At 42.2% G+C, this 15,850-nt stretch overlaps 1 protein-coding gene and 1 long non-coding RNA gene across 3 annotated transcripts in view; one reads left to right on the top strand and one right to left on the bottom strand.

Annotated features, from left to right (window-relative positions):
• LOC137423673 (uncharacterized) overlaps positions 1 to 15,850 on the bottom strand; it is a 97,533-nt gene that overhangs the window by 48,240 nt on the left and 33,443 nt on the right. The gene's annotated exons all lie outside the window — the stretch shown is intronic.
• Positions 1 to 15,850, top strand: part of LOC137423671 (SH3 domain-binding protein 2) — a 72,803-nt gene that overhangs the window by 48,322 nt on the left and 8,631 nt on the right. For both annotated transcript variants that reach the window (XM_078773896.1, XM_078773897.1), the window contains 6 exons: positions 782 to 852; positions 1,005 to 1,105; positions 1,802 to 1,840; positions 5,147 to 5,201; positions 11,342 to 11,408; positions 11,609 to 11,668. In XM_078773896.1, the coding sequence (XP_078630022.1) occupies positions 782 to 852; positions 1,005 to 1,105; positions 1,802 to 1,840; positions 5,147 to 5,201; positions 11,342 to 11,408; positions 11,609 to 11,668 (393 nt within the window). The remainder of the gene's footprint in view (positions 1 to 781; positions 853 to 1,004; positions 1,106 to 1,801; positions 1,841 to 5,146; positions 5,202 to 11,341; positions 11,409 to 11,608; positions 11,669 to 15,850) is intronic.

Raw genomic sequence — 15,850 nt, 5'->3', positions numbered from 1 at the left:
GTTCCCAGATCTATGCCTCCTCACAATTATATCTCAGAGTTCTACGGACAGTTCCTTGGACTTCATGGTAGAGTTTCTGCTTTGACATGCACTGTCAACTGTGGCACCTTGTATAGAAAGGTGTGTTTCTTTCTAAGTCATGTCCAATCAATTGAATTGGCCACAGGTGGGTTCCAATCGAGTTGTAGAGACATATCAAGGATGATCAAAGGAAATTGGATGCACCTGAGCTTAATTCGGAGTGTCATAGCAAAGGGATTGCATACTTAATGCAAGACATTTAAACTTTTCATTTTTAATTATTTTGTAAAAGTTTCTAAAAATAAAATCCACTTTGACATTAAGGGGTATTATGTGTATATCAGTGACAAGAAATCTTAATTAAATCCATTTTAATTCAGGCTGTAACACTACAAAATGTGAAAAGTTCCAAAAAGGGGTGTGAATACTTTCTCAAGGCACTTTATATTTTGTTCTCTTTTTCGATAAATTGAACCTCCACCGCCCAATGCTGCCACTACCATTTCGCCATGGGTGGTATAAGTATGTTAGAGCTTTGGCTCTGAGTGAAACCACGGGTGCAACACAATTAACCCTTTTAAAGTCCATGAAACAATCATTTTAACTGATAGATTCACTTAAACTTTTGCTGGCACTGAGGACGGGTACTTTTGCTCATATAAATATAACATAAATATCCCACTTTAAATCATCAAATGTTGCACTGAGAGAAAGTAATCAATTTCTATGCTTGTTGTGTGCTGGGTGGTTTCCTGTATAGAGATGGATGTTGGGAATCCGACAGGAGATCAAGCGGTACTGCATACTTGTGAAGGCGTACAGGGCGACGAGGTATGGACCATGCCCAAGAAGCAACTCTGACTCTAGTCCTGAGATGATGTATCAACAAAGCAGAAGATAAAATATGATGACTATTCTGGAGTTGTACATATCAACCGTATTCCCTTAAATAATGACCTCTTGTTCCCCTGATCCATGTGCAGCATTGACAGCTCGGAGGATTCAAGTAGTGTGTACAGTGCATTGGAGAAACCAGTGAACATCCGCCTTAGTCAAGATTCAGGGCTGCAGCTCATTGGCCTGGGTGTGTACCTAGATGTAAAAAAAAAAAAAAAAGTTGGTTAACTTTAATTTTCCTGGTTTCTAGAAACGGACATGTTTACAGAATGAATTTGCTGTTTCTCTGTCAAGACTGATCTTCAAAATGCTGACCTTGCACATCTCCCCTTAAGGGTTGTTGTTTTTGGGAATTTATGGAAAGATCTCTCAAAATCGGTGAATTAAGTTTGTCATCGAGATAAAAGAAGCCGACACTGATGTCTACGAATACCTTTATGTGATTTAATACATTATACCTCTGAGCTGGCTAGCCTGGGCTCGAATCTCGACCCAGCTGTGAACTGTCATTCTGTTTTTTCGGAAACAGGGCAAGACATCATTACGCATGCCATCCCTCGGATGAATGTTAAACTGGGTGTCCCATCTGATGACATTACTTGGTGGACGTTAAAGATGGCACAGTGTTATTCATGAAGAGTAAGCGAACCATCGCTGGTACCAGAAGAAATTACAAATTCTTACTCTAGCCGACAAGGGGCACTGCATCATTGACACTGCCAGCACCCCCCAGAAAATGATGCTTACATGCATGTGCTGCACATGAAAGGGGAAGACGTGTGCAGTTTAGTTTGAGCTTGCAAGTTTCCTCTCATGGGTTGGTGTTTTTGTGTTCGTTCGTGGAGGGAGATTTCTCCTCATCTGGAATTTTGGTCTTTTGCAGACGATATTGAGGATTACGATTATGATGAGAATGAAGAAGGTAAGATTGATTCTATGTGGATTAGATGTTGCATGTTGAAGCATTTAATGTGTAATAGCGTATATGCACGTGTGTGTGTGTGTGTGTGTGTGTGTGTGTGTGTGTGTGTGTGTGTGTGTGTGTGTGTGTGTGTGTGTGTGTGTGTGTGTGTGTGTGTTTTTTTATTTATTTTATTGCTCTGACACATGAAAGCCCGCTTGGAGTTTGCAAAAAAGCACCTAAAGGACTCTCAGACAGTGAGAAACAAGATTTTGTGGGCTTTCATGTGTTTTTCACTGAGGAGAGGCTTCCGTCTGGCCACTCTGCCATAAAGCCCAGATCGGTGGAGTGTTGCAGTGATGGTTGTCCTTCTGGAAGTTTCTCCCATCTCCACACAGGATCTCTGGAGCTCAGCCAGAGTGACCATCGGGTTCTTGGTCACCTCTCTTATCAAGGCCCTTCTCCCCCGATTGCTCAGTTTGGCCGGGCGGCCAGCTCTCGGAAGAGTCCTGGTTGTTCCAAACTTCTTCCATTTAAGAATTATGGAGGCCACTGTGCTCTTGGGAACCTTCAATGCAGCAGAGATTTTTTTGTAGGCTTCCCCAGATCTGTGCCTCGACACAATCCTGTCTCTGAGCTCTGCAGACAGTTCCTTCGACCTCATGGCTTGGTTTTTGCTCTGATATTCATTGTCAGCTGTGAGACCTTATATAGACAGGTGTGTGCCTTTCCAAATCATGTCCAATCAATTGAATTTACCACAGGTGGACTCCAATCAAGGTGTAGAAACATCTCAAAGATTATCAAGATAAATGGGAGGCACCTGAGCTAAATTTCAAGTGTCATAGCAAAGGGTATGAATACTTATGTCAATGTGATATTTCAGTTTTTTCTTTTTAATAAATTTGCAAAACTTTCTAAAATGCTGTTTTCTCTTTGTCATTTTGGGGTATTGAGTGTAGATTGATGAGGGAAAAAATGAATTTAAACGATTCCAGCATAAGGCTGCAACATAACAAAATGTGAAAAAAGTGAAGGGGTCTGAATACTTTCTGAATGAACTGTGTATGTATATATATATATATATATATATATATATATATATATATATATATATATATATATATATATATATATATATCCAAATATATGTGCAGGTCTCCAGCTTTCAATGAGCGCAAGTAATGACGTCACTGCCATGTACATACGCTCTGCCTGTCAAGCTCTCAAGAGAACCCTCTGACAGAGCAGAATTTTGATCTTAGTTCAGATACTGTCATAAGTGTATGTAAAACTCACAGTTACCGACCTGGTTTCGCCCTTTTCGCCCTTAATTTTCGTTTCAGAGTCATAGGTGTATGCAGTACTCACTGCGTTGCCCTGATGAGCCCCAAAAGGGCGAAACCAGGTCGGTAACTGTGAGTTTTACATACACTTATGACAGTATCTGAACTAAGATCAAAATTCTGCTCTGTCAGAGGGTTCTCTTGAGAGCTTGACAGGCAGAGCGTATGTACATGGCAGTGACGTCATTACTTGCGCTCATTGAAAGCTGGAGACCTGCACATATATTTGGATTGGTTTGCTCCCGGCTGCATCCAGGGGATTCCATATAATGAGTGGATACCAGAGGTAATGTGCCATGTGTCAGATGGCACTTATCGCTCCCATTAAGGTACAGCATAGCTGGATGGGATACCTTAATGGCGGTTCACCACTGATGGTATGAAATCGCATAGTGACTGATATATATATATATATATTATATATATATATATATACATATATATACATGCATACATACATACATACATACATATATATACATACATACATACATACACACACACACACACACACACACACACACACACACACACACACACACACACACACACACACACACACACTCCATGTCCAAAAGTATGAGGGCACCCCTTCTAATTAGTGGATTCGGCTGTTTCAGCCACACCCATTGCTGACAGGTATATATCATCAAGCACACAGCCATGCAATCTCCATAGACAAACATTGGCAGTAGAGTGGGCCGTACTGAAGAGCTCAGTGACTTTCAACGTTGCACAGTCATAGGATGCCACCTTTCCGACAAGTCAGTTCATTAAATTTCTGCCCTGCTAGAGCTGCCCCGGTCAACTGTAAGTGTTGTTATTGTGAAGTGGAAACGTCTAGGAGCAACGACAGCTCAGCCGCGAAGTGATCAGGGCAAGACATCAAGACCGCCGACTGCTGAAGCGCATAGCGTGTAAAAATCGTCTGTCCTCGGTTGCAACACTCACTACCGAGTTCCAAACTGCCTCTAGAAGCAACGTCAGCACAACAACTGTTTGTCGGGAGCTTCATGAAATGCGTTTCCATGGCCAAGCAGCCACACACAAGCCTAAGATCACCATGCGCAATGCCAAGTGTCGGCTGTAGTGGTGTAAAGCTCGCCGCCATTGGACTCTGGAGCATGGAAACGCGTTCTCTGGAGTGATGAATCACGCTTCACCATCTGGCAGTCCGACGGACGAATCTGGGTTTGGCGGCTGCCAGGAGAACGCTACCTACCCGAATGCATTGTGCCAACTCTAAAGTTTGGTGGGGGAAGAATGATGGTCTGGGGCTGTTTTTCATGGTTCAGGCTGGGCCCCTTAGTTCCAGTGAAGGCCAATCTTAACGTTACAGCATACAATGAAATTCTAGACGATTGTGTGCCTCCAACTTTGTGGCAACAGTTTGGGGAAGGCCCTTTCCTGTTTCAGCATGACAATGCCCCCGTGCATAAAGCAAAGTCCATACAGAAATGGTTTGTCGCGATCGGTGTGGAAGAACTTGACTTGCCTGCACAGAGCCCTGACCTCAACCCCATCAAACACCTTTGGGGTGAATTGGAACGCCGACTGTGAGCCAGGCCGAATCGTCCAACATCAGTGTCAGACCTCACTTATGCTCTTGTGGCTGAATGGAAGCAAATCCCTGCAGCAATGTTCTAACATCTATTGGAAATCCTTCCCAGAAGAGTGGAGGCTGTTATAGCAGCAAAGGGTCGGGGGGGGGGGGGGGGGGGTGGACCAACTCCATATTAATGCCCATGATTTTGGAATGAGATGTGTGATGTTCGGGTGTCCACATACTTTTGGCCATGTAGTGTATATATATAATCTTCTGAGATGGGAATACCAGGATATTCTTATTAAAGTAACGTGTGTGTGTGTGTGTGTGTGTGTGTGTGTGTGTGTGTGTGTGTGTGTGTGTGTGTGTGTGTGTGTGTGTGTGTGTGTGTGTGTGTGTGTGTTTTCTTCCACCATTGTTTCAATGAATATAAAGACCTGGCTCCTCCAACGCTGTTCTTTGACACATCAGAAATGACAGAGGTGGAAAGGTAAAGCAAATGTTACCTTGTTTCATTTGTTGCATTTTCTATATAATTGTGGTGCATTGAAATTGAAAGTTGTTTTGAACTAGTGAAGCTTTTTTTCTTTCTTTCAATAATTTGAGATAACGTACTGTATCTATTACAAAGCATTGTAATGTGATAATGCTGCAGCAGCGTCCCCTAGAGGATGATCCATTTTTACACAGTTTGGCAAAACTCACTTTTGAACTTTTCCATATGTGGATCGGACTGCAGGATCGCCTTCACCCTACAGGGTGAGTCATAAGTCCCAGGAGACGGTCTTAGCTGCTTAATAAACAAGATTGTGAATCGGTACAGGTATATTGAGCGTCATCTGGGGATAAGTTGGTGGAGAAAAAAATAATAATGATGACGTCATCGGTCACGTGATTCGGCCGCCATATTTGGTTTTAACACAAAAGCCTTAAAAACCACTGAAAACACATCCTGGCGAGGGTCTGCAGTCTCTGATTGCTCTTTCTTGTTATTACTTGTGAAATCGAAGATTTTTCAAGTATATTGGTCAGTTGACTTTGTTATTCTGTCTGTCTGTCTGTCTGTTTGTTTGTTTGGCACTCACGTACAGGTCACAATTCTAAACAGGTCATCATGAAACTTTTCCAAGTTGTAAACTTTACCTTTACCAAGGTCGTCTGAACTGAGAAGCCTATTATTGATTTTGAAGTCAAAAGTCAATGGTTATCTTGAGGTCTAATTTCTAAAATGGTCATTTTTTATCCCATTGATTTGAAAGTTGAACAGCATTTGCATATTGAGTCACTGAATTGGAAAAAAACACATTTTTTTTTTCGGTCAAAATCTCACTCAAGGTCAAACTTCAAAAACCATCAATTTTCATCTGAACAATTGTCCATTTTCATCCTGTTAACATGCAAATTAAACAGCATTTGCATTGTGCATCACTGAATTAGGAAGCAACTACTTTTGAGGTCAAAAGGTCAAAGGTCAACTCAAGGTCAAACTTCAAAAACCATCAATTTCCATCTGAAAAATTGTCCATTTTCATCCTGTTAACATGCAAATTAAACAGCATTTGCATTGTGCATCACTGAATTAGGAAGCAACTACTTTTGAGGTCAAAAGGTCAAAGGTCAACTCAAGGTCAAACTTCAAAAACCATCAATTTTCATCTGAAAAATTGCCCATTTTCATCCTGTTAACATGCAAATTCAACAGCATTTGCATTGTGCATCACTGAATTAGGAAGCAACTACTTTTGAGGTCAAAAGGTCAAAGGTCAACTCAAGGTCAAACTTCAAAAACCATCAATTTTCATCTGAAAAATTGTCCATTTTCATCCTGTTAACATGCAAATTCAACAGCATTTGCATAGTGCATCACTGAATTAGGAAGCAACTACTTTTGAGGTCAAAAGGTCAAAGGTCAACTCAAGGTCAAACTTCTAAAATCATCATTTTTCATCTGAAAAGTAATCAATTTTCATCCGATTGACCTGAGCGTTGATTACGATCATTAATTTTAATATTAATGAAATGAACAAGTTGAAGTATCCATGGCAACTTCTTTTGGGGTGGTGATGGTTGATTTTGCAAGTATCATGCTCTGCACAACGCCTTTCTTGTTTATTTATTAAACCTGGTGTTGGGTTAATGGTTAAGGTGGCTGTCTTAAGCTCTTAGGGTCTTGAGTTTGAGCCCTTGTTGTGTCGTCAAATAACACCAGGTGGGTTGACTCAAAAAGCAGGTTGGTTGGTCGTCAAAATGAGTACCAGCTTATTGGTAATAGGGGCACTGCATCAGCGGTAGCCAGGCAGCAGCCATAAGCTGCATACGAAATAATAATAATTTGTTTATTTAGCAAATGAATACATTAATTGGATCAGGATTAAAGTATACCAGAGAAACGATCCAGGAGGCCAAATACAGTGCATTCAGAAAGTATTCAGACCCCTTCACTTTTTTCACATTTTGTTATGTTGCATCCTTTTGCTGAAATCGTTTAAATTCATTTTTTCCCTCATCAATCTACACTCAATATCCCATAATGACAAAGAGAAAACAGGATTTTAGAAAGTTTTGCAAATTTATTAAAAAGAATTTTTTTTGCAAATTCTTCCATTTAAGAATTGTGGAGGCCACTGTGCTCTTGGGAACCTTCAATGCAGCAGAGATTTTTTTGTAGGCTTCCCCAGATCTGTGCCCCGACACAATCCTGTCTCTGAGCTCTGCAGGCAGTTCCTTCGACCTCATGGCTTGGTTTTTGCTCTGATATGCATTGTCAGCTGTGAGACCTTATATAGACAGGTGTGTGCCTTTCCAAATCATGTCCAATCAATTGAATTTACCACAGGTGGACTCCGATCAAGGTGTAGAAACATCTCAAAGATGATCAAGAGAAATGGGAGGCACCTGAGCTAAATTTCAAGTGAAATAGCAACGGGTATGAATACTTATGTCGATGTGATATTTCAGTTTTTTCTTTTTAATAAATTTGCAAAACTTTCTAAAACCCTGTTTTCTTTGTCATTATGGGGTATTTAGTGTAGATTGATGAGGGAAAACGTGAATTTAAACGATTTCAGCAAAAGGATGCAACATAACAAAATGTGAAAAAAGTGAAGGGGTCTGAATACTTTCTGAATGCACTGTAGGGTGTAAAATTGAGGGTCATTAAAGTAATTTTGGTCATTCAATTAGTACATAAAATTAGTGCTGGCCACAGTTAATGATTTTAAAAAATAATGGTTATAATATATAATGCTTCCGTCTGGACAACGAGATGATTCTGCAATCGTCTTTTGTTCAATGCTTGAATTGCACAGTTATACAACTTTGAGTGATGTGAGCTCTGGGTCCGATTGCCCCCAGGTCTTGGAGAAAGTAGAGGTATTTTCTTCCAGCATAAAATGCATCAAATAAAAAAGTCCCATATCTTTTTTTCAATAGCGGAACTACAACAGAAGGGGCGCAGTTGCATTAACCTGGTGATGCTCCTGCTGCACCACATTCACACCTACCCCACTCCCACGCCCCTTATTCTCCAATCACAACCCAATCACACAATCCATGAGCACACTCACCCTCCACAATACCAACCTTACCGACACCGCAAACCTAAACCAACTGGATATCCATTTCGTGGGAAAGGGGAAGACGAGGGTGAGGACATTGGTGAATACTGTAGGTATAGGTACATCGCCAAAAATTATGAATCCGAGCAAAGACTTTTGAAAGCTTGAAACTTTCAGGTTGAAAATCTGATGCTAAAAACCTGCTGTTGTGATGTGAGTTCCCAGATTAGTATATCCCCTTATTATCCTACAGGGCACTTTCAAAAGAGGTGTAATTTAACCCATTTGATTCGTAGTCAGTTGATTCCATCTCCATTCCCCTTCCCAATAATGCCCTAGTGGAACCCAAACGTAATTTTTTTATTATTATGAAAACTATTGAAAAGCATTAATCACGGTATAATTTGAAGGGAATAAAATTTTGAATTCTTTTCTTTGCCCATCAGAAAGTCCAGAAAAAAGCCACAAAGTGTCAATTTTCGATTTTGACAGTGACGTCATTACTCATAATTATCCACTTTGATCCTAATGGCGGTTTACATAGAGAAACAGTATATTTCGAGCTTGGATTCTGATGCTGATTTCACAGTCAATAACAACTCTGAGTGTTCTCGGTATGTTGAAACTTATCATTGGGATTTCGAATAAACTATTGGAGACAAAATTAGTGATGGAAACGATTTCGGGGGAATTGTGGAGCCGTATTGCTTCGAGTCTTGAGCGAGCGATTCAGACAAAGATGGCGACAATTCAGACAAAGATGGCGACAATGGAGGCGTTAGTAGTGTAGATACCAATGCAGGTCACATGTTCACTGCACATTGGTAGGATTTGTTTTTCCGTTCACAATTTATCAGGGATTTTGTAATAATTGATCAGTTATATAACGACACGACACAGCATGGACACAATGTACTATGGGCACGACACAGGACGGACACGCGCAGCACGTACACGTACATGATGCAGCGGTGTCCTGTATGTTACAGGATCGTCCTGTTTCATACTTTCCCGGGACGCCATTTGTGACTGTGGCCATGTTGTGTCATGCCGTGTCTGTGCTGTGTCCATGCCGTATCGATGTCCCGCCTCAGTGGAGGGGTGGTGGAGGAAGGTTGTGGGGTGGTGGCGAGGTAAGATCTGTCGCCAGCAGGCCAATACTGTCTTTCCCTCGCGGTCCCCCTGTGCTGTCTTTCCCTCGCGGTCCCCCCTGTGCTGTCTTTCCCTCGCGGTCCCCCTGTGCTGTCTTTCCCTCGCGGTCCCCCTGTGCTGTCTTTCCCTCGCGGTCCCCCTGTGCTGTCTTTCCCTCGTGGTCCCCCTGTGCTGTCTTTCCCTCGCGGTCCCCCTGTGCTGTCTTTCCCTCGCGGTCCCCCTGTGCTGTCTTTCCCTCGTGGTCCCCCTGTGCTGTCTTTCCCTCGCGGTCCCCCTGTGCTGTCTTTCCCTCGTGGTCCCCCTGTGCTGTCTTTCCCTCGCGGTCCCCCTGTGCTGTCTTTCCCTCGCAGTCCCCCTGTGCTGTCTTTCCCTCATGGTCCCCCTGTGCTGTCTTTCCCTCGTGGTCGCCCTGTGCTGTCTTTCCCTCGCGGTCCCCCTGTGCTGTCTTTCCCTCGCAGTCCCCCTGTGCTGTCTTTCCCTCGTGGTGCCCCTGTGCTGTCTTTCCCTCGTGGTCCCCCTGTACTGTCTTTCCCTCGCGGTTGTCAGCTCTTTCACGAGCCTCGATTCAGTATACAAAAAAAAATAAAAAAATACAGATGTTCGATTCACCACTCGAATCACCTGTGTACATGTGCTGGGAGCTAGGTAGAGATGTTGTTACAGTTTGAACGACTACAGTTTTGTCCGCTTAATCATAGAGGTGGCATCCTCTCTCAATCGTGGAGGATAACCAAAAAATATGGTGTAGCATGAAATGGTCTCAGTTTTTATTACTACAACCACCAAGGATGCGTCGACCCGGCATATTTGTGCAACATCGAAAATTATTCGCGGTTTGAGTTTAATTGTACCGTTCAGTTTAGCAGTACTTGGACAAAATATTACGGCATTTTACGTCATCTCGACCAATCAAATTTACCACTTGCAGAATTCGCCATGTTAGTCAGGTTCACAATGTTTTTTCATTCAAAATTTTGGTAGATTAGCAAAACTATACATTTTTGGAATATTCAGAGCATGAGGAATCCAAAAATTAATGTTGGTATTTGTGTAGACACCTGCATGGCCGCCATTTTGGATTTTCAAAATGGCCGCCATAAAATACATAATTTGCGCTATCTCGGCTTCTAGTCAACCTTGAATCTCATTTAAATATGCTAATCCTATGTTTTCTGGGTCAAGAAAACCATTGGTGGGATCATTAGACTTCTAATCCTAACACTTGCTTCACTTTTAGGACTTTCCAGATGACACTCAGGACAGTGATGAAGATCTGTAAAAGCATATTCCTGAACGGTATAGACCTAGTAGATCCTGTGTATAGGACTTATAGTGCAATCTGATACTAACAAGGCTGCTTTCTTGTTTTATAAACCCATACCTATAACTTCAAAGGACTTGCAATATCATGTATTGTGTAATACAGTTATATCACAAATATAAAGACAATGGTTTTCAATTACCTTTGTTTGTTGCTTTTTTATAATCCTGAGCACCATTTTGAGGCCTTTATTGGATTCCTTGGCCCAGAAAACATAGAATTATCATATTTAATTAAGTTTCTAGGTTGACTAGAAGCCGAGATAGCGTAAAATATGTATTTTATGGCGGCCATTTTGAAAATCCAAAATGGCGGCCATGCAGGTGTCTGTGCAAATGCCAACATTGATTTTCGGATTCTCCATGCTCCGATTCCAAAAATGTACAGGTTTGCTAATCTCCCAAATTTTTGAACGAAATTCTATTTGTTAACAGAGTGAACCTGACTATGTCCTTATTTCTCGAGACTGTGCGGGGTAAGGCGATCTATGAACTATCTAGCTTCCTAAGATTTATCTCTTCGTCCCCAGTTGTTAAAAACTGGTCATGTGACTTTTTCAGTAAGTGAATGTTGAAATAGTTGCTACCTGTTTTTCGACAGCAAAGTGAAACGCTGTAATCCCAGGAACGGACTGTATTGCATCCGGAGGTCTTCACATGGTGGCCAGGTGAGCGAGTCGCCAAAGGTCTGCTCCTTGTCACATCCACAACTCTGTGAAAAAAACATTCATCCATTTTCGTAACAATTACAGCAACAACAACAACAACAACAACAACACATCCTCCTTGGTTTCACAAGATGGTATATTTATGGATAAGACATCACATGTTGTCTTTTACTCTTCAAGAGTACTGTTTCTGTGTGCAGGTTTTGATGGTCTGGGAAGAATCAAGCAAAAAAATGAAAAACTTCAGAATTTACAAAGATGTAAGACTATTTCTGTCATTCTTTCCTTAGCATACATCATGTTTTTCCATCTTCCTACTGTTATAATATATGTTCCCTCACAAGGATATTAAAAGCAGGGGGAGGCCGTCAGGCCAATCAAAGCTTACACTAGGGTTGCCAAATTGTGGTTGTTCATCCACATCATCATCCTTATAAATGCTGAGCGTCAATCAAGGGTTTGAACCACTGACCCTCCAAACTCAGAGGGGATGTTCTAACCATGACACCATCAAGGCTGTTAACTTGTCTTTTACCTTCATTCACCTCTTTCCTCATCTTGTACCAGTAATGTATTTTCTTCTTTCCAAGGTCACCTTGAACCCCTGGAATCATTGATGTTTTGATGTACAATTCAACTCTTTCTGGAATCATTGATGTTTTGATGTACAATTCAACTCTTTCTGGAATCATTGATGTTTTGATGTACAATTCAACTCTTTCTGGAATCATTGATGTTTTGATGTACAATTCAACTCTTTCTGGAATCATTGATGTTTTGATGTACAATTCAACTCTTTCTGGAATCATTGATGTTTTGATGTACAATTCAACTCTTTCTGGAATCATTGATGTGTTGGAGTACAATTCAACTCTCTCTGGAATCATTGATGTGTTGGAGTACAATTCAACTCTCTCTGGAATCATTGATGTGTTGGAGTACAATTCAACTCTCTCTGGAATCATTGATGTGTTGGAGTACAATTCAACTCTCTCTGGAATCATTGATGTGTTGGAGTACAATTCAACTCTCTCTGGAATCATTGATGTGTTGGAGTACAATTCAACTCTCTCTGGAATCATTGATGTGTTGGAGTACAATTCAACTCTCTCTGGAATCATTGATGTGTTGGAGTACAATTCAACTCTCTCTGGAATCATTGATGTGTTGGAGTACAATTCAACTCTTTCTGGAATCATTGATGTGTTGGAGTACAATTCAACTCTTTCTGGAATCATTGATGTTTTGATGTACAATTCAACTCTCTCTGGAATCATTGATGTGTTGGAGTACAATTCAACTCTTTCTGGAATCATTGATGTGTTGGAGTACAATTCAACTCTCTCTGGAATCATTGATGTGTTGGAGTACAATTCAACTCTCTCTGGAATCATTGATGTGTTGGAGTACAATTCAACTCTCTCTGGAATCATTGATGTGTTGGAGTACAATTCAACTCTCTCTGGAATCATTGATGTGTTGGAGTACAATTCAACTCTTTCTGGAATCATTGATGTTTTGATGTACAATTCAACTCTCTCTGGAATCATTGATGTGTTGGAGTACAATTCAACTCTTTCTGGAATCATTGATGTGTTGGAGTACAATTCAACTCTTTCTGGATCATTGATGTTTTGGAGTACAATTCAACTCTTTCTGGATCATTGATGTTTTGGAGTACAATTCAACTCTTTCTGGAATCATTGATGTTTTGGAGTACAATTCAACTCTCTCTGGAATCATTGATGTGTTGGAGTACAATTCAACTCTCTCTGGAATCATTGATGTGTTGGAGTACAATTCAACTCTCTCTGGAATCATTGATGTGTTGGAGTACAATTCAACTCTCTCTGAAATCATTGATGTTTTGGAGTATAATTCAACTCTTTCTGGAATCATTGATGTGTTGGAGTACAATTCAACTCTTTCTGGAATCATTGATGTGTTGGAGTACAATTCAACTCTCTCTGGAATCATTGATGTGTTGGAGTACAATTCAACTCTTTCTGGAATCATTGATGTGTTGGAGTACAATTGAACTCTCTCTGGAATCATTGATGTGTTGGAGTACAATTCAACTCTCTCTGGAATCATTGATGTTTTGATGTACAATTCAACTCTTTCTGGAATCATTGACGTGTTGGAGTACAATTCAACTCTCTCTGGAATCATTGATGTGTTGGAGTACAATTCAACTCTCTCTGGAATCATTGATGTTTTGATGTACAATTCAACTCTTTCTGGAATAATTGATGTGTTGGAGTACAATTCAACTCTCTCTGGAATCATTGATGTGTTGGAGTTGTTACGTGGTCCCCTCGGTGAATACCTGGTCTCGGTGACCCCCGGACCGTGAGAGGAACTTCGCCAGAAAGTTGTATTATATATGCGCTTTCGCCACGCAATCCATATGAATTCCACCCAAGAGAAAACTGATGTTCAAGGATATATTTCAATGGTAATGACACCATACAATTTCAATGATACAACCACGGAGATTTTCCCCGAGCAATCAATAGCAAACCACCATCAACAATTCCCAATCCACAATCAATCCCCTATATGATTAAGATGGCCATCTTATATATATGTGTTCACTTCGGTACTCACGACCCCCTTTTGGTCTCTGCTCCTCACAATGTCTCTGGGCCCCTCCTGACCAAGATACTGGTCGGCGTCGCCGCACTCGGGCGGTTGAACGAACCCCGGGTGGACGTTTTTCCACCGGGCAGGTATCGTACCAGGCACCGTGGCTGCAGCCCCTCGTGGCCACGCGAAGCGGGTACGGTAGAGCAAGCCAAAAGCCCCACGCCGCTTGCAAGGCGCGTTAGGCCCCAAGGTGCGACCCGCACGCGTCTGTTTAGACGGTGCCGCGAACGGTGCCAGACGCGGGGTCGATGCACGGCCCCACGTCAACTTGACGTCTCCACCGGGCAGGTACACGTCCCGGTAATTCCTCTCGCCAGACGGGCTTCGGAACGCCGCTTTTCCACGCAGCGCAAGGTCGATCCCACCTTTCGTCGGAGCGGGGCGAGGAAGAATACCACTCGTCGCTTTCTTCCTCGTGTCTTTTCCTTTTCCGTTTCCGGTCACTTCCGTTTCCGGACACTTTTCAGAAGGGCTCCTGACCCTCCAACCACAACAACCCTTAATCTACTAAACATGGATAAGCAAAGACCTGAATGGTAATTCACATACATTCACATAAATATGTAACAGAGTACAATTCAACTCTCTCTGGAATCATTGATGTGTTGGAGTACAATTCAACTCTCTCTGGAATCATTGATGTGTTGGAGTACAATTCAACTCTCTCTGGAATCATTGATGTTTTGATGTACAATTCAACCCTTTCTGGAATCATTGATGTGTTGGAGTACAATTCAACTCTCTCTGGAATCATTGATGTGTTGGAGTACAATTCAACCCTTTCTGGAATCATTGATGTGTTGGAGTACAATTCAACTCTCTCTGGAATCATTGGTGTTTTTTTTGTTTTTGTTTTTTTTGGTTGTATACAAGATCGAGGCTCGTGAAAGAGCTAACATTAATCACACAAAAAGTCAAACCGACACACAAAACACAAAAAACAAGGGGAGCGGCAGACAAGATGGGAAGAGAGGGGGAAGGACACAAACACAACATTTGAGAGCAGGGACATCGGGAGGACTTGGGGGGAGGTGGGAGAGGTATAAAACATATGAACACCAAGGACTCTGGGGTGAATTACCGGGGGTAGAATAGATCAAGGTTTTGGATGGGGGAAGATAAGAGATGGTGGTGAACAGCTGTTTTAAAGACCTGGAGGGAGGAGTGGGATTGAAGGGAGTGGGGGAGTTTGTTCCAGAGGCGGGAGAAAAGGGGAATGAAAGAGTAAAGGTGAGCAGAGAGCGTAGATTTTGGCAGTTTAACTATTAGAGGGTTGCAGGCAGATCTTGTGCGACCTGTAGGAATATTTGGGGGACAGAGCACAGAGAGAGCTGGGGGAGGGGAGCAAGGCCGGAGAGGAGTCGGTAGAAGACAGAAAGACCACCTACCTGCCTGCGGTGAGTGAGTGAAAGGCCCTCTGAGTTGACTTCATCGCAGGAGATTCCAATGATTCTGAAAGCTTTGGCCTCAACAGCGTGAAGCCGAGCTAGGTGTGAGGCAGGAGCACCAGCCCAGAGGGGGGAACAGTATTCCATTGCGCTGCGGATGAAAGCCTTGTATGTGGTGAGGAGCTCAGGTGTGCCAAGGAAGGACTTCGCACGATGGAGGATGCCCAGTCGGCGACTGGCTTTGGAGGCCAGCTTGGAAATGTGGTTTTCCCAAGAAAGATCATGGCAGATAGTGAGACCCAAAAGCTTGAGCGACAGAACTTCTTGGAGAGGATCGTTGAGAAAGTGGATGGGAGGGTTTTCCAGTCGGTCCTTTCGGAGAGACATAGTAAGAGTGTGAGATTT

The sequence above is a fragment of the Myxine glutinosa genome, chromosome 3, assembly GCF_964187855.1.
Source record: "Myxine glutinosa chromosome 3, kmMyxGlut1.1, whole genome shotgun sequence".
NCBI lineage: Eukaryota > Metazoa > Chordata > Myxini > Myxiniformes > Myxinidae > Myxine > Myxine glutinosa.
This window is presented reverse-complemented; position numbering and strand designations above follow the sequence as displayed.